The sequence below is a fragment of the Salvelinus alpinus genome, chromosome 4 (assembly GCF_045679555.1).
Source record: "Salvelinus alpinus chromosome 4, SLU_Salpinus.1, whole genome shotgun sequence".
Taxonomy (NCBI): Eukaryota; Metazoa; Chordata; class Actinopteri; order Salmoniformes; family Salmonidae; genus Salvelinus; species Salvelinus alpinus.
Window position 1 is genome coordinate 79795288 of NC_092089.1, and position 24652 is coordinate 79819939.

The window sequence follows — 24652 nt, forward strand, 5'->3', positions numbered from 1 at the left end:
TTTTCCCGACTGTCATTTCTCTTTGAACGTTAGGACGGGAAAAACAAAAGATTGATCACAGCTCGCTGAAAGTGCTGCCAAAAGCAACTGTCATCTCTAGATTCCGGCCAGCGCAAACATTTCTTCTCTGCCATGATGCCCAGAAGCGAAATAAGAAGCCCCGGCCCTTCTTGCCGTAAACATTACCCACAAGCCAGTTCAGCCACGTATGCAAAGATGGATGGCGTAGTCCGGCGCGCTACAATAAGTCACCCTAATGATCCCAGTTTAAAATAATGTCTGTTCTGGACCACAATGATGAAGAGAGGGCCTACTGACTCATTAGTATGAGGCTAAAGATAGATGACCCAGATATAGGGCCAAATGCTGCTTCATCTTCATCTGAATCGTTCTGTTTGAGACATGTGCTGTCCTGTACTGCGCTGTTTACAGACACAGACAGTGGCCTATCCCAGAACTCTGGTGCTCTCTCCTCTAGCATCCTCTCTCCTCTCCCCTTCCCTCTCCTCTACCAATGCCGCTCCCCTTCCCCCACTCCTCTCCCTTTCCCTCTCCTCTTCCCCCTCTTCTACCATCTCCTCTCCTCTTCCCTCTCCCCTTCCCTCTCTTATACCATCCTCTTCCCTTTCCCCTTTCCCCTTCCCTCTCCTCTCCACTTCCCTCTCTTCTACCATCGCCTTGCCCCTTCCCTCGCCTCTACCATCTCTTCTCCTCTCCCCTTCCCTCTCTTCTACCATCTCCTCTCCCCTTCCATCTCCTCTCCCCTCTTCCCTCTCTTCTACCATCTCCTCTCCTCTCTCCCCTTCCCTCTCTTCTACCATCTCCTCTTCTCTTCTCTCTCCCCTTCCTTCTATTCTACCATCCCTTCTCCCCTTCCCTCTCCTCTCCCCTCAACCATCTTCTCTCCTCTTCCCTCTCGTCTACCATCTCCTCTCCTCTCCCCTTCCCTCTCGTCTATCATCTCCTCTCCCCTCTTCCCTCTCTTCTACCATCTCCTCTCCTCTCTCCCCTTCCCTCTCTTCTACCATCTCCTCTTCTCTTCTCTCTCCCCTTCCTTCTATTCTACCATCCCTTCTCCCCTTCCCTCTCCTCTCCCCTCAACCATCTTCTCTCCTCTTCCCTCTCGTCTACCATCTCCTCTCCTCTCCCCTTCCCTCTCCTCTTCCCTCTCGTCTATCATCTCCTCTCCCCTTCCCTCTCCCCTCAACCATCTTCTCTCCTCTTCCCTCTCGTCTACCATCTCCTCTCCTCTCACCTCTCATCTCCTCTCCTCTTCCCTCTTGTCTACCATCTACTCTCCTCTTCCCTCTCGTCTACCATCTCCTCTCCTCTCACCTCTCATCTCCTCTCCTCTTCCCTCTTGTCTACCATCTACTCTCCTCTTTCCGCTCCTGTGGTAACATAGCGGTGCCATGTACGTACTAAGCCGTTTGGCGGTTGGAAGGTTTTCCAAAGGCAGGTCCCGGTGTCATCGACGGAACAATGATAGAGCAGCCCGGTATTGACCGGCTCCACACTAAATCTTGGTAAAGAGCACTTAGCTCCCCTGCGTTAGCCACAGAAAGAAGATATTTCAATGGCCATCAGTGGAGGCTTTCATCCCTGCCTGTATTAGCCGCTGAAGCGACTCAGGCTGTGTCCCAAATGGCACCCTATTCCCTATATAATGCACTACTTTTGACAAGGGCCTAAAGAGATATAGGCAATAGGGTGCCATTTGGGACATAGCCTCTGTGCTTTGGTGATTTCCCCCCGCCCAAAGCCATTCAGCTGGAGACAGAGGAGGGCCAGGAGACGTGACAGGCCCCAGGTCTAATGCTGATGCATTGTGTATTCTATGTCCAGGGGAGTGTCTCCCATAGCAGTGATGTAAGGTGGTTGTTAAAACGCTGCCTGTGTAGAGAGAGAGGGTGTTCTATTGCCTCCACAGTGGAAAATGAAATTCAAACAACTGTGTGTGTGTGTGTGTCTGGGTTAGGATAGTGTGTCTTTGTGCCAATGTGGGGTGTGTGTGCCTGCATGGTGTGCATGTGTACATATGTGCGTGGTGCGTGGTGTGTGTGTGTGTGTGTGTGTGTGTGTGTGTGTGTGTGTGTGTGTGTGTGTGTGTGTGTGTGTGTGTGTGTGTGTGTGTGTGCTCCAGCACAGAATGGTGTCAGCCATGCAGTGTGACCTATGGCCGTGCCTGCTCTCGGCCAATTTAGCTAGAGGAGAAACTAGACAGCCAGCCAGACTCCTCTAATACCTAACACATCACACAAACCTCCACAGAATAGCTCTTTGCCACTTAATCCACTGTCAGTTTACTTCCATCAAATACAAATACCAATACGCATCTTCAAGTTCATCAAAAAACAAGTATTTGCATGTGGATGCAAGATGAAAATAAAAAGCAGATCTGTCATGTACAAACAGATACATGTCTGTTAACTTCGTCTGAATCTCAAATAGCACCCTCCGTCTACCTCCCATCTTCCCAAGGAAAACGGAGGCAGTCTGGTTTCAATCTGTATACGGCACCATGCACTCCTCCTTAAACACCAAAGGGATGGCATTCTTATCATTATGCAGCAGTGTCAACACAAGCTGTTCATAAATTCAATTTGCTATCTGTCATCTCCCTCCATGTTGGGGGGAAAAAATACAGAGGGATCGATGGAGAACTACATTTCTGATGGCTCGCATACAGCCGCCGACAGCTCTGGAGGAAAGGGACCAAAACTGAGGAAAACGAGCAGAATTTAAGCAGAGAGTTTCTGTCTGGTCTGAGTAGTGGTACATAATAAAAATAGGGTCCCAAAAGGCACCCTATTCCTTATTTAGTGCACTACTTTTGACCAACGGCCATAGGATTCAAATTCTTCAATAGATAACACAATTTATATTGGTAGCCATTGCAGTGGCAAACATCACTAACGCTAATTCAGTATGTAACAATAATAATAATTATATATATATATATATTTACATACTATATGTCATAAAATAATATGAAATAATTACATGGATAATAAGATAGTGTTTATGTCATCATTAGCAGCAACGGCATCATGTTAGCCAACAAGTCCTTTCTCCTTTGAACACAAGTGAATCTCCTAGCTAACCTGATAGTGTGTAAATCCATCGGTGGGTATGGGGAATACTTGTCTTGTGTGTATGTGTGTTTTTGTATCACCTGTGTGTGTCTATCTCTGTGTGTGTGTGTTTATGATTCACCTGTGTGTGTTTATGATTTGCCTGTGTGTCTGTCTGTCTCTCTGTTTATGACTCGCCTGTGTGTGTATTATATGTCTGTGTGTGTGTATGTGTTTGTGTGTCTGTGCGTGCGTCTCTGTATTCTGTGTGTGTGTGTGTGTGTGTTTTGCTGCCCTCTCCAGTCTCCCCTGCTCCAGCCTTCTCAGTGACTGATCTCTTACTCTCATTTGCACTGTAATGAGCTGCAAAAAGAGCTTGCAGCCCTGTGCTTGATGAGACCACTCTGAAGGGAGAGCGCTGCTGGTCCTACTGGAGACTGCTCTCCCTCGCTACCTTGCCATTCTCCCCCTCCCTCTTTCTCTGTCCATCTCTCTCTTTCTCTCTCACTCTGTCTCTCTGTCCATCTCTCTCTTTCTCTCTCACTCTGTCCATCTCTCTCATTCTCTCTCTCTCTCTCTCTCTCTCTCTCTCTCTCTCTCTCTCTCTCTGTCCATCTCTCTCTTTCTCTCTCCCCTATTCCGTCTCTCCCTTGAAATTCTCTTTCTCTCTCTTTCTTTCTCTCTCTCTCGATGGAAAACAAGAAGTAGAATAATGGAAAATGAAAACGACCTTTCTTTTGTTCCCCAGAATAGTTTTTGAACACATTTTAGCCCAACCGTTGGGCTGCACAGTCAACTGCGTAATTAACCTGGTGCATTAACCGTGAACAAAGCCTCTTGGTGGAGGGAGGGGAGCGTGCTCTTTGGCCAGGTGTATAGGCGGCACCTCTCTCTCTCTTTCTTTCTCTCTCTGTGTCCCTCTCTCTTCTCTTGTCTCTACTCTCGCTTTCTCTTTCTCACTCTCTCATGAAGGAGGAATAGGTTTGACTGAGCTGTCTCTCCTTCCCCCAGTTCCTGTGGCTCCTAAGGCACCAGCCAGCCAGACAGTCAACCAGACAGTCAGCAAGATAGTAGCCAGTCAGCCAGACACTCAGCCAGCCAGCGATGACATTACTACCACAGAGGGCAGGGAGAACATAGGTACCCAGAGGACAGACACACACCACACCTGTTAGCTGCTCCCCTCTCTCCTCTCTCCTAGCCAAGCTTGACACAGAGAAAAACTTCCCACGCACACATACACAGATGACTGATTCACACTATAGGGCCAAACTGAGCAAAGTCGCTCTGAATCGTAAGCTGAAAGGTTTGTTTGTCCGTAAAATAACATAATTGCAGACATCTGAATGCTGCTTTTTCTATTTATTTTCATGGATTAGTCAAGTGAAGTGTCCTGGTGTAAGATGTTTGTTTTTTTGACAGAGTGAAGCTTTCTGTTCCGTGTCTTTTTGTGCTATATTTGAGCAGAAAATACAGGACCCTCTTGAGTGGAGGTGTGGTGGGAGGTCTCTTCTGTCTAATGAGGGAGATGGATCCTCCAGCAGATCCTTCTCAACTGTCTTACTGGAACAGCTTGATGTGCAAACCTACTCATGTCCTTCGTAATCGAATTAGGGATGCTCCCACATCCCTCCCTGGTCCGATGCGAATAGGAGTGCAAGGCTGACAAGCCTCAGGATGGCGCCAGGGGGTCGGGCGCCCAGGGAGGGTGGAGTGGGTCAGGACAAAGACCAGGGAGGGGTGGAGGCAAAAGGAGGAAGAGGAGGAGGGTCCTAGTGAGGTCTCCACTGGCTTTAACACAAGATGGCCCCTTATCACAGAACCAGAGAGAGAGAGGGATGAGAAAGAATGAGAGAGGGATGTCGGCAGGGAAGGAGATGAAAGTGGATTAGCCACCGCGGTGATTTGCATTTGTGGCATGGAGACGAAAGCCCCAGTGATGCCCCGAATAGCTGGATGCATGAATAAGTGAACAAACAAAAACTGAAATAAACCCCCTTCCATCTGGATCGGTGGGCTGTAGCAGCAGCGAGGCCACATGTGAGGCTGGGGTAGGAGAGAACCAGTAAAGCTACATGTAACGAAGGGGATAGATAGGCACTACTACTACTTCTACTACTACAGCCTCCAACCTTCTTTACAAGGGCTCATATTTATTAGGGCACACTACGGAAAATGTTATAGATCGATTTGCAATGGAGAAAAAAAAGAACAATTTCTTATATTGGGCAAGGCCGGCTAGTGCCTACCTGTTTCAGTCTGTTTTCTACTGTGTGGTGCCTAATGAACACAGCCAAGCATGTAGTTGACTAGTTCCAATGGATCAGTGGGTTAGAGTACTGTCCTGGCTAAACCAGGGTTGTGCGTTCAATTGCCACATAGGCAACTAACTGAAAATGTGACTCTGTCAATGTCGACAGTTTGTTGAGTAAGCCGATTTGGATAAAAGTGTCTGCTGTATGATCATATATATATATATATATATATATCATTATAAACTGGGTGGTTTGAGCCCTGAATGCTGATTGGCTGACTGCTATGGTATATCAGACCGTAGACCACAGGTATGACAAAACATTTATTTTTACTGCTCTAGTTACCAGTTTATAATTATGGTAACCAGTTTATAATAGCAATAAGGCACCTCAGAGGTTTGTGATATATGGCCGATATACTACGGCTCAGGGCTGTATCCATGCACTCATCATTGCGCCGTGCAAAAGAACAGCCCTTAGCCGTGGTATATTGGCCATATACCACACCCCCTCTGGCCTTATTGCCTTATTATAGCCCCTGCATCCACTAGCTCATGGTAGACGACGGCAACGTGAGCAGCACGAAGAGGTCCAATAGTATAGGCAAGTTTGCGAGGCAGGGGGAGAGTTGAGTTAACTCTGTACAACTTCCATAGCTGTCTGCCATCCATCCAGAACACATCTCCCTGTCATCATTCTCTCTCTGAGTGGCACACTTATCATCCCTTGCCTTCCATTTCGTTCCGGTGAGATACCATCTTCTCTGACTCCAATCCCGTTCTTGTAGTCAGCTACTTTGGTGGCGGGTAAATGGATTTGACAATGCAATTTGGATGGGCTTTGTAGTAAGCATAATTATGTCTGATTGACTGTAAAGTGACTCTGAGGTCCAGATCGTGAAGTGTCTTGAATTGATCAGGGAGACGGACCAGCCATGACTGCATGAGGAAATGTAATGATTTAATGAGATTTAACTGTGTTGCGTTTCTGTTTTTCTTCTTTCTTCCGGCGTCATATGTTACGCGACGAAGGAGGATTGGAGTGGATATGTCACCAATGAGGGATAATAGACATACCGACAGGGGGGGGGGGGGCATTCTCTGTACTGTATCCTCTCATTCAGAACCGTTTTTCTGACCTGAGAGAAAACCAGACCAAATTAAGTCAGACAGATTGAAAATGATTAGACGCTATAAGTACTACTACTAATTAGGCCTCTCTCTCCACACACAGACCAAACGTTTCTTATTTAAAATTTAAAAAAATTGATACAGCAGACTCAGACAAAAAACTCAGAGGGGGAGAAGAGGAGATAGTTCCCTGGGGTAATATTAACTGGCAATGAAATAATTATCGTCGCATAATCAAAGGGTTTCTGGGTTCTTCACAATCTGGATGGCACATTGTGTCAAACAGGATTTTGATAGAAATGCATTGAAAACAATGTGTGGCGTGTAAGTCTGGTAGAACATTGATAAGGTAGTGGCTTATTGTGTCGCCTTGGCTGACAGAAATACATTTCACACTAAATCAGATGGAGTAAATCCTTGCATGACAATTGTTTATGTACGACAAGCCAGCCAACTCTCTTTCCACCCCGTCGAGTTTCTAGGGGCCCAGACACAGACAGTGTGCGCCCCAATGGAACCCTTTCCCCTATATAGGTAATAGCGTGTTATTTGGGAAGCAGAGACAGTCACAGACAGTCACATTCACACACACAGCCAATCACCGCCTTAGGGCACAGTCAGATCCTCCAAGATGATACGAACGCAATCTAATATGGCGTTATTTATTAAGTTGATAGGCTACAGCAGATAAACCCGATGAAGCTCAATGCCCTTGTTGATGCCTTTCAAGGTAATTACAAAATCACAAATTCACAATGGCTACTTCCCAAATGGACTCCTACTCCCTATATAGTGCACTACTTTGACCAGAGCCATATGGGATGCAGTCAACGCCATCCGTCACGTGCATGAGAAATGGCTTGCTCCCTACCCGCGCCTGTCCCCCGAATCCCTGCGGCTTTGGAATGTAATGTAGTGTTATTTAAAGAGGATGCTGCCTTGCTGACAGCCGGCGTTAATAACACAGGCAGAAGTGACAGGGAAGCAGCGGCCATCGTATGCAGATGTGGTAGGGTCCTTTCTTCACACAACCCCAATGAGGAACAACATACACACACACATACAGTCAGAGACACACACATACACACACTGACTAACTGTTAGCGCAAACACACACACACACACAAACAGATGTATTCACACACACATACAGAGAGAGACACTCACAGAAGGAGACGCACACACATCAGTGTCATGATAATCTCTAAATTAAAAGACAGTTCATGGATTAAATATGCAGGAGCGGGAATCTCGGAGCTGGATGCCATATATCATCAGTGTTTCCCCTATATGCACTTAGTAGCAGCGGTGCGCCACTGCAAAAAATGTATACAATAATAATTCTAATGTAGATGTATAATAGCGCTCCCCCTATGGAAAACAATGATCCTAATCATATTGCCGTTTGTCCCTGTTCATCAGTCTGGATACTCTAAAAATCTCTTCCAATATTCACACCAACGTACAAATTAGTATGAAGCAATGTCTTGGAACTATAAGCACTATGCTAGTGTTGACATTGCAACATAGCCTCAGTCTCAGCCGATAACATAGTTTTCCACCAGGTCTAATATCCCAGCTGCTATACTTTGTCCTTCCCCTAAAAATATAATATAAAGCTATACAGGATGTCTAAGATCAGTCTATTATCTCTCAATGATCTTCCTGGGATCGTCCTTTTTTTAAGGAAATGGTGTGCTGTTATGTCAAGGCGAGCAGTTGCTCATCTTATTTTGAACTCTGAATTGACCAAGAAAGAGGTTCGATTCAACATCACTTGAGCTGGTACACAGTAAACATTGATATCAGTGAATAGCCTAAACCACCTCAGCCAAAAGCCAAAGCCTCCCTCTCAATTGTTGATGAAATTCCCCCAGAGCAGAGAATTGTATGAAACTGAATTCTGCCAGTGCCTGCAAGCTGTTGTAAAAATGGATTGGACTGGATGAGTGGATTTTAATTTGCACTGTGAAGAATGATCACTTGCAGGTAAAAGTGAATTAGGAAAAAAGCATCTGTGAGCCTCCAACTATCAGAGTATTTTATAAATGGCTGGAATAGTTCGGTAACTAATGGTTTTGTTTGAAAAATTGTTATTTGTTTTCGTCGCCCTAATTCCCCATATAGCAACACAAATATTTAATAAAAAATACAAGTATGATCACACAACAAGGAAACAGCTGAGCAAATACTGTGCGCTAGGCAGCTAAATAGCTAGGTAGCTAGGAAGCTAGGTACCTAGGCAGCTAAGTAGCTAGGCAGCTAGGCATAAATAAAATAAAATAAAATACAATTTTATTGGTCACATACACATATTTAGCAGATGTTATTGCGTGTGTAGCGAAATGCTTGTGTTCCTAGCTCCAACAATGCAGTAGTATCTAACAATTCACAACAATTAGCACAAATCTAAAAGTAAAATAATGGAATTAAGAAATATATAAATATTAGATTGAGCAATATCGGAGTGGCATTGACAAAACATACAGAATACAGTATATACATATGAGATGAGTAAAGCAGTATGTAAACAATATTAAACATTACTAGAGTGACTAGTGTTCCATTATTAAAGTGGCCAGTGATTCCAAGTCTATGTATATGGGGCAGTAGCCTCTAAGGTGCAGGGTTGCGTAACAGGGTAGAAGCCAGCTAGTGATGGCTATTTAACATTCTGATGGCCTTAAGATAAAAGCTGTTTTACAGTCTCTCGGTCCCAGCTTTGATCCACCTGTACTGACCTTGCCTTCTGGATGATAGCAGGGTGAACTGGACCTGGCTCGGGTGGTTGTTGTTCTTGATGATCTTTTTGGCTTTCCTGTGACATCGGATGCTGGAGGTGTCCTGGAGGGCAGGTAGTTTGCCCCCGGTGATGCGTTGGGCAGACCGCACCACCCTCTAGAGAGCCCTGCGGTTGCGGGTGGTGCAGTTGCCGTACAGGCTGTGGTACAGCCCAACAGGATGCTCTCAATTGTGCATCTGTAAAAGTTTGTGAGTGTTTTAGGGGCCAAGCCACATTTCTTCAGCCACCTGAGGTTGAAGAGGCACTGTTGTGCCTTCTTCACCACATTTTCTGTGTGGGTGGACCATTTCAGAATGTCAGTGATGTGTACGCCGAGGAACTTTAAGCTTTCCACCTTCTCCACTGTAGTCCCGTTGATGTAGTGGGTCAATGTCATACAGGACACAACGTACAGCCATTGTTAAGGTAGCAAGTTGCAACCAGAAAGCTTTTCAGCTGAGACTATGTCTTTAGGTTCCATAATTCACCTCAAATGTCTTCAAAATTATGTACTGTTTATCTCTTTAACCAACAATAAAGTTATCTATTCTCATTCTCAGTGCATATTATATGTATGTCATAATACTATATAAGCTAACATACAAACCAAACAGGAGGATGAACACATCGAATTAACATACAGGTATGCTCTCTCTAGCCCTAACGCGTGCTAGCTGTCACTGTCACACACCACCATCAATCCACTTCCCACTCACACCGCTCTGTCACTCTCGTGTTACTGTCGGCCCTGGCAACGGCAAAAACATCTCCGGCTCCCCCGAGCATGGCACGCGTTGCTAATGGAGATTGGCACATATGCACAATCAGCATTCAAGACGACACAAGCCTGAACCTGTTAGCTAGGTAGAGAGATTGAGAACGACGTGGATGAGGTATGCTACTGTATAGTAACATGTGGATAATCAGCATAAGTAGAATATAAATGTATACAAATGTATATCAAAGCCACTGGTGGTTCTTTGCTGATTTTTCCATAACCGGTCTATTGTAATACCGGTGGTCTATTGTAATACCGGTGGTCTATTGTACCTTTTTGCTGTAACGTATACTTTATGTGAAAAGCAAGACACCCACATATTTTTCTTGGAGACATGTAGTCTCTTCAAGCTGAAAAGCAGACAGGGAGAATGCATGAATAGACGTTAGTGTCCATCGTTGTCAACATTCACAGTTGTTCTCTCTCTACAGAGCCACGGAGGCATCCTCTTCCTTAATCTAATAGGCCCAGTGAACTGAGCATGCTTACTAGATGGGCTATCATCAGCAAAAGTGATGCTTTTGAAATGGTTGCACTCAGTCAATCTTGAACAGTGCCTTTTAATAATAAAATAACAAATGAAAAGCAAATGACACAATCGTCTCATTATACAACCGGTGAAAAGTCTCAAAACATCCCGACTTACTTAGTTCCTGACTATATGTAAACACGGTGTCCACGCCACTTAGAGAGATTAGGAAGATTGCTACCTTGCTTTTACTAATAAACCCAGAATCATTTCAAGGAAATGGTGTGCTGTTATGTCAAGGCAAGCAGTTGTTCATCTTATTTTGAACTCTGAATTGAACAAGAGAAAGGTTCAATTCAACATCACTTGAGCTGGTACACAGTAAACATTGATATCAGTGAATAGCCTAAACCACCTCAGCCAAAAGCCAAAGCCTCCCTCTCAATTGTTGATGACATTTCCCCAGAGAAGAGAACTGAATGAAACTGAATTCTGCCAGTGCCTGCAAGCTGTTTCAAAAATGGATTGGACTGGATGAGTGGATTTTAATTTGCACTGTGAAGAATGATCACTTGCAGGTAAAAGTGAATTAGTAAAAAATAATCTGTGAGCCTCCAACTATCTGTGTATTTTATAAATGGCTGGAATAGTTTGCGAACGATTGGTTTTGGTTGAAAACTGTGGTTTGTTTTCGTCCTCCTAATTCCCTGTAGAGCTATATAAATATACATTTTTAAATTAAGTATGATCACACAACAACAAAAACTGCTGAGCAAATACTGTGTGCTAGGTAGCCAAGCAGCTAGACAGTTAGGTAGCTAGGTAGTTAAGTAGCTAGGCAGCTAGGTAGCTAGGCATAAGTGGGTCATTGTAATACATGACACAACATACAGCCATTGTTATTGTAGCAAGTTGTAACCAAAAATATTTTCAGTCCAGAATACAGTGCCTTGCAAAAGTATTCATCCCCCTTGGCGTTTTTTCTATTTTGTTGCATTACAACCTGTAATTTAAATTGATTTTTATTTGGATTTCATGTAATGGACATAATAGTCAAAATTGGTGAAGTGAAATGAAAAATATTACTTGTTTCAAAAAAAAAAAAAAAAAAAAAAAAAAAAGAAGAAAAGTGGTATGTGCATGTGTATTCACCCCCTTTGCTATGAAGCCCTTAAATAAGATATGGTGCAACTAATTACCTTCAGAAGTCACATAAGTTAAATAAAGTCCACCTGTGTGCAATCTAAGTGTCACATGATACACTCAGTATATATACACCTGTTCTGAAAGACTGCAGAGTCTGCAACACCACTAAGCAAGAGGCACCACCAAGCAAGCGACACCATTAAGACCAAGGAGCTCTCCAAACAGGCCAGGGACAAAGTTGTGGAAAAGTACAGATCAGGGTTGGGTCATAAAAAATTATCTGAAACTTTGAACATCCCACGGAGCACCATTAAATACATTATAAAAAAATGGAAAGAATATGGCACCACAACAAACCTGCCAAGAGAGGGCCGCCCACCAAAACTCACAGACCAGGCAAGGAGGGCATTGATCAGAGAGGCAACAAAGAGACCAAAGATAACCCTGAAGGAGCTGCAAAGCTCCACAGCGGAGATTGGAGAATCTGTCCATAGGACCACTTTAAGCCGTAGACTCCACAGAGCTGGGCTTTACGAAAGAGTGGCCAGAAAAAAGACATTGCTTAAGAAAAAAATAAGCAAACACGTTTGGTGTTCGCCAAAAGGCATGTGGGAGACACCCCAAACATATGGAAGGTACTCTGGTCAGATGAGACTAAAATTTAGCTTTTTGGCCATCAAGGAAAACGCTATGTCTGGCGCAAACCCAACACCTCTCATCACCCTGAGAATACACCATCCCCACAGTGAAGCATTGTGGCGGCAGCATCATGCTGTGGGGATGTTTTTCATCGGCAAGGACTGGGAAATTGGTCAGAATTGAAGGAATGATGGATGGCGCTAAATACAGGGAAATTCTTGAGGGAAACCTGTGTCAGTCTTCCAGAGATTTGAGACTGGGATGGAGGTTCACCTTCCAGCAGGACAATGACCCTAAGCATACTGCTAAAGCAACACTCGAGTGGTTTAAGGGGAAACATTTAAATGTCTTGGAATGGCCTAGTCAAAGCCCAGACTTCAATCTAATTGAGGATCTGTGGTATGCCTTAAAGATTTCTGTACACCAGCGGAACCCATCCAACTTAAAGGAGCTGGAGCAGTTTTGCCTTGAAGAATGGTCAAAACCGCAGTGGCTAGATATGCCAAGCTTATAGAGACATACCCCAAGAGACTTGCAGCTGTAATTGCTGCAAAAGGTGGCTCTACGAACTATTGACTTCGGGGGGGGGGGGGGGTGAATAGTTATGCACGCTCAAGTTTTGTGTTTTTCTGTCTTATTTCTTGTTTGTTTCACAATAAAAAATATTTTGCATCTTCAAAGTGGTAGGCATGTTGTGTAAATCAAATGATACAAACCCCTAAAATATCTATTTTAATTCCACGTTGTAAGGAAACAAAATAGGAAAATTGCCAAGGGGGTGAATACTTTCGCAAGCCACTGTATGTCTTAGGTTCCATAATTCACTTCATATGTCTTTAAAATGTTTATCTATTTAACCAACAATAGAGTTTTCTATTCCCTTTCTCAGTGCATATTACATGTACAGTGCCTTCAGAAAGAATTCACACCCCTTGACTTTTTCCACATTTTGTTATGTTAAAGCCTGAATTTAAAATGGATTAAATTGAGATTTTGTTTCACTAGCCTACACACAATACCCTATAATGTCAAAGTGGAATTATGTTTTTAGAATTTTTTTACAAATTACTAACAAATGAAAACCTGAAATGTCTTGAGTCAATAAGTATTCAACCACAAATACCTCTCAAAGAAGGGCACCTATTGGTAGATAATAAATATATATATATTTTTTAAACAGACAATGAAAATCCTTTTGAGCATGGTGAAGTTATTAATGACATTTTGGATGGTGTATCAATACACCGAGTCACTGCAAAGATACATCCGTCCTTCCTAACTCAGTTGCGAGAGAAAGGAAACCGCTCAGGGATTTCCCCATGAGGCCAATGGTGACTTTAAAACAGTTCCAGAGTTTAATCGCTGTGATAGGAGAAAACTAAGGATGGATCAACAACATTGTAGTTACGCCACAATACTCACCTAAATGACAGAATGAAAAGAAGGAAACCTGTGCAGAAAAATATTCGAAAACATGCATCCTGTTTGCAATAAGGCACTAAAGTAAAACTGCAAAAAAAAATGGCAAAGAAATGTACTTTATGTCCTGAAAAGAAAATGCTATGTTAGGGGCAAATCCAACACAACATATCACTGAGTACCACTCTTCATATTTTCAAGCGTAGTTCAAGCTTTCCAACAGACACTGGGAAACAAATTCACCTTTAGGCAGGCCAATAACCTAAAACACAAGGACAAATATACACTAGAGTTGCTTACCAAGACGACATTGAATATTCCTGGCCTAGTTACAGTTTGAACTTAAAGTGTCTTGAAAATCTCTGGCAATACTTGAAAATGGCTGTCTAGCAATGATCAACAACCAACTTGACAGAGCTTGAAGAATTAATATTGCACAATTCAGGCGTGCAAAGCTCTCAGAGGCTTACCCAGAAAGATTCACAGTTTTAGTAATAACTGCCCAAGGTGATTCTAACATGCATTGACTCAGGGGTGTGAATACTGACAGTACCAGTCAAAAGTTTGGACACACCTAGTCATTCCAGGGTTTTTCTTTATTTTTACTATTTTCTACATTGCAGAATAATACTGAAGATATCAACACTATGAAATAACACATATGGAAGGTAGGGGTGGTATACAGAAGATGGTATTTTACCAAATAGGGCTAAGTCTATATTATGGCAAGAACAGCTCAAATAAGCAAAGAGAAACGACAGTCCATCATTACTTTAAGACATGAAGGTCAGTCAATGCTGAACATTTCAAGAACTTTGAAAGTTCCTTCAAGTGCAGTCGCAAAAACCATCAAGTGCTATGATGAAACTGGATCTCATGAGGACCGCCACAGGAAAGGAAGACCCAGAGTTACCTCTGTTCCAGAGAATAAGTTCATTAGAGTTACCAGCCTCAGAAATCAGCAATTAACTGCACCTCAGATTGCAGCCCAAATAAATGCTTCACAGAGTTCAAGTAACAGACACATCTCAACATCAACTGTTCAGAGGAGACTGTGTGAATCGTGGTTGAATTGCTGCAAAGAAACCACTAGAAAAGGACACCAATAAAAAGAAGAGACTTGATGGGCTAAGAAACACGAGCAATGGACATTAGACCGGTGGAAATCTGTCCTTTGGTCTGATGAGTCCAAATTTTTGATTTTTGGTTCCAACCACCGTACCTTTGTGAGACGCATATTAGGTGAACGGATTATATCTGCGTGTGTAGTTCCCACCATGAAGCATGGAGGAGGAAAGGAAAGGCAAAGAGGGATACCTAGTCAGTTGTCCAACTGAATGTATTCAACTAAAATGTGTCTTCCGCATTTAACCCAACCCCTCTGAATCAGAGAGGTGCGGGGGGCTGCCTTAATTGTGATGTCTTCACTATTATTCTACAATGCAGAAAATTGTAAAAAATAAAGAAAAACCCTTGAATGAGATGGAGTGTCCAAACTTTGAACTGGTACTGTATGTAAATTAGATATTTCTGTATTTAATTTTCAATAAATGTACAAACATTTTTTTTTAAACACTGTCATTATGAGGTATTGTGTGTAGACGGGTGAGAAAAAATGTAACGTAATCCATTTCAATTCAGGCTGTAAGACAACAAATGTGAAATAAGTCAAGGGGTATGAATATTTTCTGAAGGTGCTGTATGTCATAATACTATATAATGTAAGCTAACCAAACAGGAGAATGAACATATCAAATTACGGTGGTCATTCTTTTAATCCTTTTTAAATAAAGTGTGTTGTGATTCATGTGAAATGTAAATTCATCTGACTAGGCTTTGTATTTACTAGCAGATATCTGCTTTGTTATTACGAAACATGTTCAAATGACTTTTTAACTTGTTGAATTGTTCCAATACTGACCCTGTCTGATGCCAGCCAGGCACGTGTGTCACCAATGCCCACTTCTCCACTCCCCTACTCCCTCTGATGGTTAAAATATCAATGATATTCAACTTCTAAATAAAGTGTGTTTTAACTTCAACAGACCTGTGTGTTTTCCCCATTAGAATGTCCAGTCATTTCTGTGGCCAACCCCCCCCCCCTCTCTCTCTCGCTCCTCTCTATTTCTTTCTCCCCCTCCCTCCTTTCCTCCCTCTCCCTCCCTTCCTCTCTCCCTCCACCCTTCTCTCTTCCTGCCCCCCTCTCTCTCTTTCTCCCTCCCCCTCGCTCTACAGGCTGTGTCTGAACACTCTCTGTGACATTGTTTCATATCTGCCGGCCTAATAAATACCCTGCTGGGATGAAACATCTTTTCCTATTAGAGACAGAAGGATTACGGCAGATCTAGGCTCTATTTTACAGCAGCGTTGGCTCACCCGTTCACTTGCAGCCGGGGTAAAGCAATTTGGGTTGAATGGTGAACATCTGGTTAGTCCAAGAGAATATGGGAATCCACTTAGGGCAAATTAAAACAAATGGAGAGAAGCACGTAATGATTTCATAAGCAATTTCCCATATTAGTATTTCTAATACTTCACAACGAAAACAGATTTAGCCCGACCCTTGTCTCGCGCATCAATCACGGGCGTTCCAGGAAGTACTCGCTGACTGAACTCACAAAAGGGCATATTCTCAAGTTTCACTCGTGTCCCATTTCCTAAAAGCATTTGTCGATCAGCCTCTCCCCCCACCCTACCACCACCACCATCCTCTTAAAGCTAAATGTATTAAATTGTCATTAAATATGCATTTCATTGTTAATCATTTGCATGTGAAGAAGATTAGTTCTTAATTTGCAAAATGACTTAAATCTATCTCTTTACCAAAATAGCCCCTAGAAATTACATTAAACACCATGGTATGATCCATCAAATTTTGGAATGAATGAATGCATAAATCCATAGAAAATATATATTGAAAAGCTTAATTTACATGTATGTCATTCCAGGAAAAGAATGGCCATATGTTCGTGCCAGCTGGCTGTGAGAAGATATTTGCCTGCAATAAAGGTGTTGAAAGTGTAAATGTATTATCACAAAGTATTATTTGGAATTAAATACATGTCCAAGAAAATGTGTTATATCAAACGTAGAGATCTATTCTAGCTCCATAACCGGCCCACCCATGCAACATTAATGCTGAAAATGGTTGGATATGATTGATAAATGGTTTAGAAGAATAAAATATTATCTGCCTCAGAAACCATACACTGCCTTATCTTCCCCAACTTTTTATTAAAACATGTTTGATGCCGGGCCATAAAATATGGATGTAAGGCATCCAACTCACTAACTCCAGCAAACTGTTGAAGTACACATAGAATTTTTCAACAGTGCCGTCAATGAGGCCTGCTGGTGATGAGTGTGGATAGCAAGGCTAGCCGAGGAGCCTCTCACACCCAAGGCTGTCATCTGTAGGAGAGGAAGGCTGATACTAGCCAGCAGGGTAGAAACAATTATGAAGAATACAATGGAAAAATAATCTGTCTAATCTGTGTTCTGAACAGAGAGCTAAAGAGAGAAACTGAGTCGAAGCAGAGTCTACTCACAAGAGACAAAAGACAGAGAAACCCTAACCTTTAACCCCCATCAAGCTGAGTTTGCTGTTCATAGTCCCATTTAGACAGGGTAAAAAAATCATCCAACTGTCATTCCCCTTCTTGTACTTCACAAAAATTACCTAGTCAGGGTATAAAATATGACGAAAGAACATTTCTAAGGGGGACGAGTCGACTTTGACTAAATCGTATTGGCTTATTGATTTCAGAACCACCAACTGCCAATGATATAAAGCTTGTAGGTATCATCGTCCTTGAAACTTGAAAGGCTCAGAATTCCTACTTCTGGATGATCAGATACAAAGTCGGGAGAGACCAGGAGTCGGGTGACGGGGATGGCAGAGTATCCATGCTATCTCTTAGGCTCCAGGCTACCAGTCCGTGTCCTTGTCATGTTTTATTCATCCCCCAACGTATTATGGTGTCTTCCGACTGAAACAGAGATCCAAATCTGCTCCAGCAGAAATATTTAATATCACACCTACTTTCCTCCATCTGCTTAGACATAAAGAGAGGGTAAGAGAGAGGGGGAGGGACAGAGCTGGGAGGAAGGGAGAAAGAGAGAAACAGAGAGAAACAGACAGAGGCAGAGAGAACAGGAATGAGAGAGAGAGCGAGAGAGAGAGTAGAGCGAGAGCGAGAGAGAGAGAGAGTAGAGAGAGAGAGAGCGAAAAGAGAGAGGGATAGGCTTCCCAGGCATCTTCAGAAGACAGCCATTCTGGATTATTAAAAATGAAGCTTTCAAAGAGTTCTCTGCTTGAAAAAGTTGCATGCATCAATTATCTGGCAGAGAGTTAGAGCAGCAGTGTGTGATGGAGAGTGACTTGGAGCGGCTTGTCACATTGCTGAACACAGCAGAGCTACAGAAAGGTCCTCGGCTAGCTGTGACATTTGAAGCTGGTGGATTGTAAAAACTCCCAGTGTGTTTGTCAGAAAATAACAAAAAAGACCACGCTGACTGGTTCCCAGCCCCCCTAGGCCTCTAGGCACAACATTTTGCCTGTCTCAATGTCATTCAGTAATAGGGCACAGAGATCTCTATTGCTATTTGCCATGTCTGAATAACTGTGCCGTCTGAAATAATCAATAGCGTTTTCACCACCATTACACTGTTTATGAGAAAGATAAAAAGGCAGTCGGTCAAAACGATAAGCTATAAACAACCCGGCTGGGACAGAGTCGGAGAGAGAAAGTAATCCAAGTCCAAATCGAAACCAGGAAGTTAGGGGAAATAACTTCCAACAAATCTCTCTTAAACTTCCTGTAACTACAATAAATGTCTCACTTGAAGTTTTACGGTTGTAAACATTTCAAAATGATTATCCTCTCATTTATCTTCCATTTCTATGTTTGAAAAAGTCTGAATAAAAATCCACGTTAGCCATCCAGGGTTGTTAAATGTTTTAATAGCATGACTAGTGTGGTGAAAAAAATGGCCTCCTCATGAATGTATGTGTGATTCTGTGTGCCAGTCCTATCAACTGTCTGCTCTACAAAGCCAGTGGACCTGAGATCCCTACATCACCACGACACTGGCGGCAGGCGGCCAGCTCTCTGCTCGTCACCCCACAGCCACCACAGTGATGAACACAATGACATAATAGGGATTCGCACAGGAACTGCCAGGCTTTCATGTAACTGTGACTATTTCTACTGCTACTACTAGGGTGACGACTATAACTACTAATAGTACTACTTATACCTTGGTTCAAATATACTTTTTTTTTTACGTAGCTATTTGAAAATAATGTGCTGTACTACATTGACTAATACTGTAGTATTAGTACTGTAACTATTAGCCTACAACTATGACTACTATTATTAGCAATCATCATCACAATGATATCAATAATACATATATGAATATTGAACAAAACATATGAATATGGATGCTATACCACACTGTTGTTCGCTATTAAATAGAGACAGGATAAAACACATGCGAAGCATGTGATTTCTTCTCAGTGATAAAGATGCATCTCCCACCCCCTGCAGTTAGACTCAATGTGAGGTACAGTTCAATGCTTCAACCCTCACACATGCTACACACCCCTCAACACACACACACACTTGCGCACACACACACATATACTCTCTCTCAAACACACACACACACCCAGACACATAAACACATAGCCCCCTCCCCCCACACACTCTCTCTAACACACTCTCAATCTCTCACTGTCTGTCTGTCTCTCTCTCTCTCTCTCTCTCTCTCTCTCTCTCTCTCTCTCTAGAAGTGACAGAAGAAGTGGCGTACCTTTGTTCATGTCAATCAGCTGCTTCTTCTTCTGCTGGCGCTCCTGCTTCTCATGCTCCGCTTTCTCCTTGGCCAGTCGGGCTCTCTTGATCTTCTCCTCCATCTCCCTCTTCTTGTGGTTGTCCTTCACTGCTTCCTGTAGAGGGAATGGACACACAGGCATGAGGACACATGTTCTACTATAGAAGGTAACTACATACAGTGTCTTGTCTTGAGACTCGTATTGCTTCTCCATTGTCTTGTTTGTATGCCTGACTAATGTCGATGACCTAAGAGTGCATATTGCATGTACACAGTGTGGAGTGTATTGTGAGTCTTCACAACAAAGATGGTGGGGAACAGAGTGTGGCACTGCAGTGAACCAGTCTCCCAATGCAGGAGAGAGAGAGAAGAGAAAGGAGAGAGATATCACTCTGCCTTCTTCACTGGCGAAAATGTCACCAAGGTGTCAGGGAAGGGAAGGAGAGTGAGGAGGAAACAGAACACAGTGGGGGGTATCTCCTGTTGCACAGGGCTGTTCTGACACCAGGGGAGAGAAAGGGAGGAAGAAGACACTACCACACGAGCTTTGGAGCCCACAAAGGTTCTCTCACCCCAGGCATGTGGCGCAGGCATGACATACCTCTTCCTGGAATGTGTGTGAGTGTGTGTGACTGGGTGCATGTGTAAATGTGCATGCATGTATGTGACTGTTCAGACATTTGTGGATTTGCAAGTGTGTGTTTGTGCATGTCTGCTTGCAAGTGTGTGTGAGTGCCTTCTTGCGTCCCTTGTCCTCCTCTGTGGTCTGATATAATGAGCGTTGACAGACAAACATCCCCTCCCCGGCTAAGACTCAGGTATTACGGTGATTGTGTGGAAGGAACAAGTAGCTCATCATGCCTGTCAAAAGTGGGGCCTTGGCTCCCAAGTCCAAGGACAAGAGCCCCCACTGTCACTGTCTCCTTGTGAGATGACAATGATGAAGAGACAGAGAGTGAGGGGGCGGGGGGTGGAGAGAGAGAAGGAGGAGAACAAGTCACACACAGGCAAAGATAAAGAGAGACATATAGAGAAGAAATAATGGAGAGGAAGAGAAAGAATGAGAAAGAGAGAGAGAGAGAGAGAGAGAGAGAGAGATTTGTAATGTCTTTATTGTTTTGAAACTTCTGTATGTGTAATGTTTACTGTTAATTTGTATTGTTTATTTCACTTTTGTATAATATCTACCTCACTTGCTTTGGCAATGTTAACACATGTTTCCCATGCCAATAAAGCCCCTTGAATTGAATTGAATTGAATTGAGAGAGAGAGAGAGAGAGAGAGAGAGAGAGAGAGAGAGAGAGAGAGAGAGAGAGAGAGAGAGAGAGAGAGAGAGAGAGAGAGAGAGAGAGAGAGAGAGAGAGAGAGAGAGAGAGAGAGAGAGAGAGAGAGAGAGAGACATAGAGAGAGAGAGAGACAGGGAGACAGAGACAGAGAGACAGAGAGACAGAGAGACAGAGAGACAGAGAGACAGAGAGAGCGGGCGGGGGGGTGGAGAAAGAGAAGGAAGAGAAAAAGTCACACACAGGCAAAGATAAAGAGATACATATGGAGAAGGAATAATGGAGAGAGAGAGAGAGAGAGAGAGACGGAGAGAAAGAGAGATAGAGAGAGAGAGAGAGAGAGAGAGAGAGAGAGAGAGAGAGAGAGAGAGAGAGAGAGAGAGAGAGAGAGAGAGAGAGAGAGAGAGAGAGAGAGAGAGAGAGAGAGAGAGAGAGAGAGAGAGGCAGAGAGAGAGAGGCAGAGAGAGAGAGGCAGAGAGAGAGAGAGAGAGAGAGAGAGAGAGAGAGAGAGAGAGAGAGAGAGAGAGAGAGAGAGAGAGAGAGAGAGAGAGAGAGAGAGAGAGAGAGAGAGATAGATAGATAGATAGATAGATAGATAGATAGATAGAGATAGAAAGTGTGAGAGACAGAGATATGAAATAATGAGAAAGAATGAGAGAGAGAGAGAGAGAGAGAGAGAGAGAGAGAGAGAGAGAGACATAGACATAGAGACAGAGACAGAGCTTGCTATGAGCAGAGCTAGAGCAGAGCTAGAGCATGAGACAGAGCAGAGCTATGCTTATTTATTTTCCCTTGTGTACTTTAACCATTTGTACATTGTTACAACACTGTATATATACAATATGACATTTGTGATGTCTTTATTGTTTTGAAACTTCTGTATGTGTAATGTTTACTGTTAATTTTTATTGTTCATTTAACTTTTGTATATTATCTACCTCACTCAATGTTAACACATGTTTCCCATGCCAATAAAGCCCCTTGAATTGAATTGAATTGATATGGAGACGGAGAGAGAAAGTGAGAGAGACAGAGAAAGAGAGAGACGGAGAGAGAGAGAGAGAGAGAGAGAGAGGGCGGGGGGTGGAGAAAGAGAAGGAGGAGAAAAACTCACAAAGGCAAAGATAAAGAGATACATAAAGAAGGAATAATGGAGAGAGAGAGAGGGAGAGTGACAGAGAGTGAGACACCTTCCTGGACAAAACGTTCCACTGTAATAGTGAAGGTGTAAACTTGGCAGTAGAAAATCTTAACAGTATATTTGACCTCTCAGCTTCCCTATCAAATCTAAAAATAGAATCTCAAATAGAAAACCAAAGAAAATGAACAACAACAAATGGTTTGATGAAGAATGCAAAAATCTAAGAAAGAAATTGAGAAACCTGTCCAACCAAAAACATAGAGACCCAGGAAACATGAGTCTACGGCTTCACTATGGTGAATCACTAAAACTATACAGAAATACACTACGCAAAAGAAGGAACAGCACGTCAGAAATCAGCTCAGTGTAATTAAAGAATTCATTGACGCTAACCTCTTCTGGAAAAATTGGAAAACACTAAAACAACAACACAAAGAATTATCTATTTAAAATGGAGATGTATGGGTAAACCACTTCTCCAATCTGTTTGACTCTACAACAAAGAACAAACAGCAAAAACATATACATAATCAATTACAAATCTTAGAATCAACTATTAAAGACTACCAGAACCCACTGGATTCTCTAATTACCTTGAATGAACTAAAGGACAAAATAAAAACCCTCCAACCCAAAAAGGCATGTGGTGTTGATGGTATCCTCAATGAAATTATCAAATATGCAGACAATAAATTCAAATTGGCTATACTAAAACTATTTTTTAAATATTTTCCCCAATATTTGGAACCAAGGACTGATCACCCCAATCCACAAAAGTGGAGACAAATTTGACCCCGATAACTACCGTGGGATATGCGTCAACAGCAACCTTGGGAAAATCCTCTGCATTATCATTAACAGCAGACCCGTACATTTCCTCAGTGAAAACAATGTACTGAGAAAATGTCAAATTGGCTTTTTACCAAATTATCATACGACAGACCACGTATTCACCCTGCACATCCTAATTGACCAACAAACAAACCAAAACAAAGTCAAAGTCTTCTCATGCTTTGTTGATTTAAAAAATGCCTTCGACTCAATTTGGCATGAGGGTCTGCTATACAAATTGATGGAAAGTGGTGTTGGGGGAAAAACATACGACGTACACGTGTACACAAAAAACAAGTACGCGGTTAAAGTTAGCAAAAAACACACATTTCTTCCCACAGGGCCGTGGGGTAAGACAGGGATGCAGCTTAAGCCAATCCCTCTTCAACCTATATATATCAACGAATTGGCGAGGGCACTAGAAAAGTCTGCAGCACTCGGCCTCACTCTCCTAGAACAGTCAAATGTCTGTTTGCTGATGATCTGGTGCTTCTGTCACCAACCAAGGAGGGTCTACAGCAGCACCTAGATCTTCTGCACAGATTCTGCCAGACCTGGGCCCTGACCGCAAATCTCAGTAAGACCAAAATAATGGTATTCCAAAAAAGGTCCAGTTGCCACGACCACAAATACACATTCCATCTAGACACCGTTGCCCTAGAGCACACAAAAAACTACACATAACTTGGCCTAAAGATCAGCGCCACAGGTAACTTTGTGAACGATCTGAGAGACAAGGCAAGAAGGGCATTCTATGCCATGAAAGGGAACATAAAATTTGACATACCAATTAGGATCTGGCTAAAAATACTTGAATCAGTTATAGAACCCATTGCCTTTATGGTTGTGAGGTCTGGGGTCCGCTCACCAACCAAGAACTCACAAAATGTGACAGACACCAAATTAAGACTCTGCATGCAGAATTCTGCAAAAATATCCTCCGTGTATAACGTAGAACACCAAATAATGCATGCAGAGCAGAATTAGGCCGATACCGGCTAATTATCAAAATCCAGAAAAGAGACGTTAAATTCTACAATCACCTAAAAGAAAGCGATTCCCAAACCTTCCATAACAAAGCCATCACCTACAGAGAGATGAACCTGAAGAAGAGTCCCCTAAGCAAGCTGGTCCTGGGGCTCTGTTCACAAACACAAACACACCCAACAGAGCCCCAGGACAGCAACACAATTAGACCCAACCAAATCATGAGAAAACAAAAAGAGAATTACTTGACATGTTGGAAATAATTAACAACAAAAAAACAGAGCAAACTAGAATGATATTTGGCCCTGAACAGAGAGTACACAGTGGCAGAATACCTGACCACTGTGACTGACCCAAACTTAAGGAAAGCTTTGACTATGTACAAACTCAGTGAGCATAGCCTTGCTATTAAGAAAGGCCGCCGTAGGCAGACCTGGCTCTCAAGAGAAGACAAGCTATGTGCGCACTGCCCACAAAATAAGGTGGAAACTGAGCTGCACTTCCTAACCACCTGCCCAATGTATGACCATATTAGACACATATTTCCCTCAGATTACACAGACCCACAAAGAATTAGAAAACAAACCCAATTTTGATATACCCCCATATCTAATGGGTGAAATACCACTGTGTGCCATCACAGCAGCAAGATTTGTGACCTGTTGTCACAAGAAAATGTCAACCAGTGAAAAACAAACACCATTGTAAATACAACCCATATTTATGCTTATTTATTTTCCCTTTTGTACTTTAACCATTTGTAGATGAGTGTAATGTTTACTGTTCATTTTTATTGTTTATTTCACTTTTGTATATTATCTACTCCACTTACTTTGGCAATGTTAACATATGTTTCCCATGCCAATAAAGACCTTAAATT

The 24652-nt window shown here is 42.7% G+C and overlaps 1 protein-coding gene across 3 annotated transcripts in view; it reads right to left on the bottom strand.

Annotated features, from left to right (window-relative positions):
• The window catches only part of diaph2 (diaphanous-related formin 2), a 708741-nt gene that overhangs the window by 82504 nt on the left and 601585 nt on the right, over positions 1–24652 (bottom strand). For all 3 annotated transcript variants that reach the window (XM_071399170.1, XM_071399171.1, XM_071399169.1), the window contains one exon: positions 19510–19645. In XM_071399170.1, the coding sequence (XP_071255271.1) occupies positions 19510–19645 (136 nt within the window). The remainder of the gene's footprint in view (positions 1–19509; positions 19646–24652) is intronic.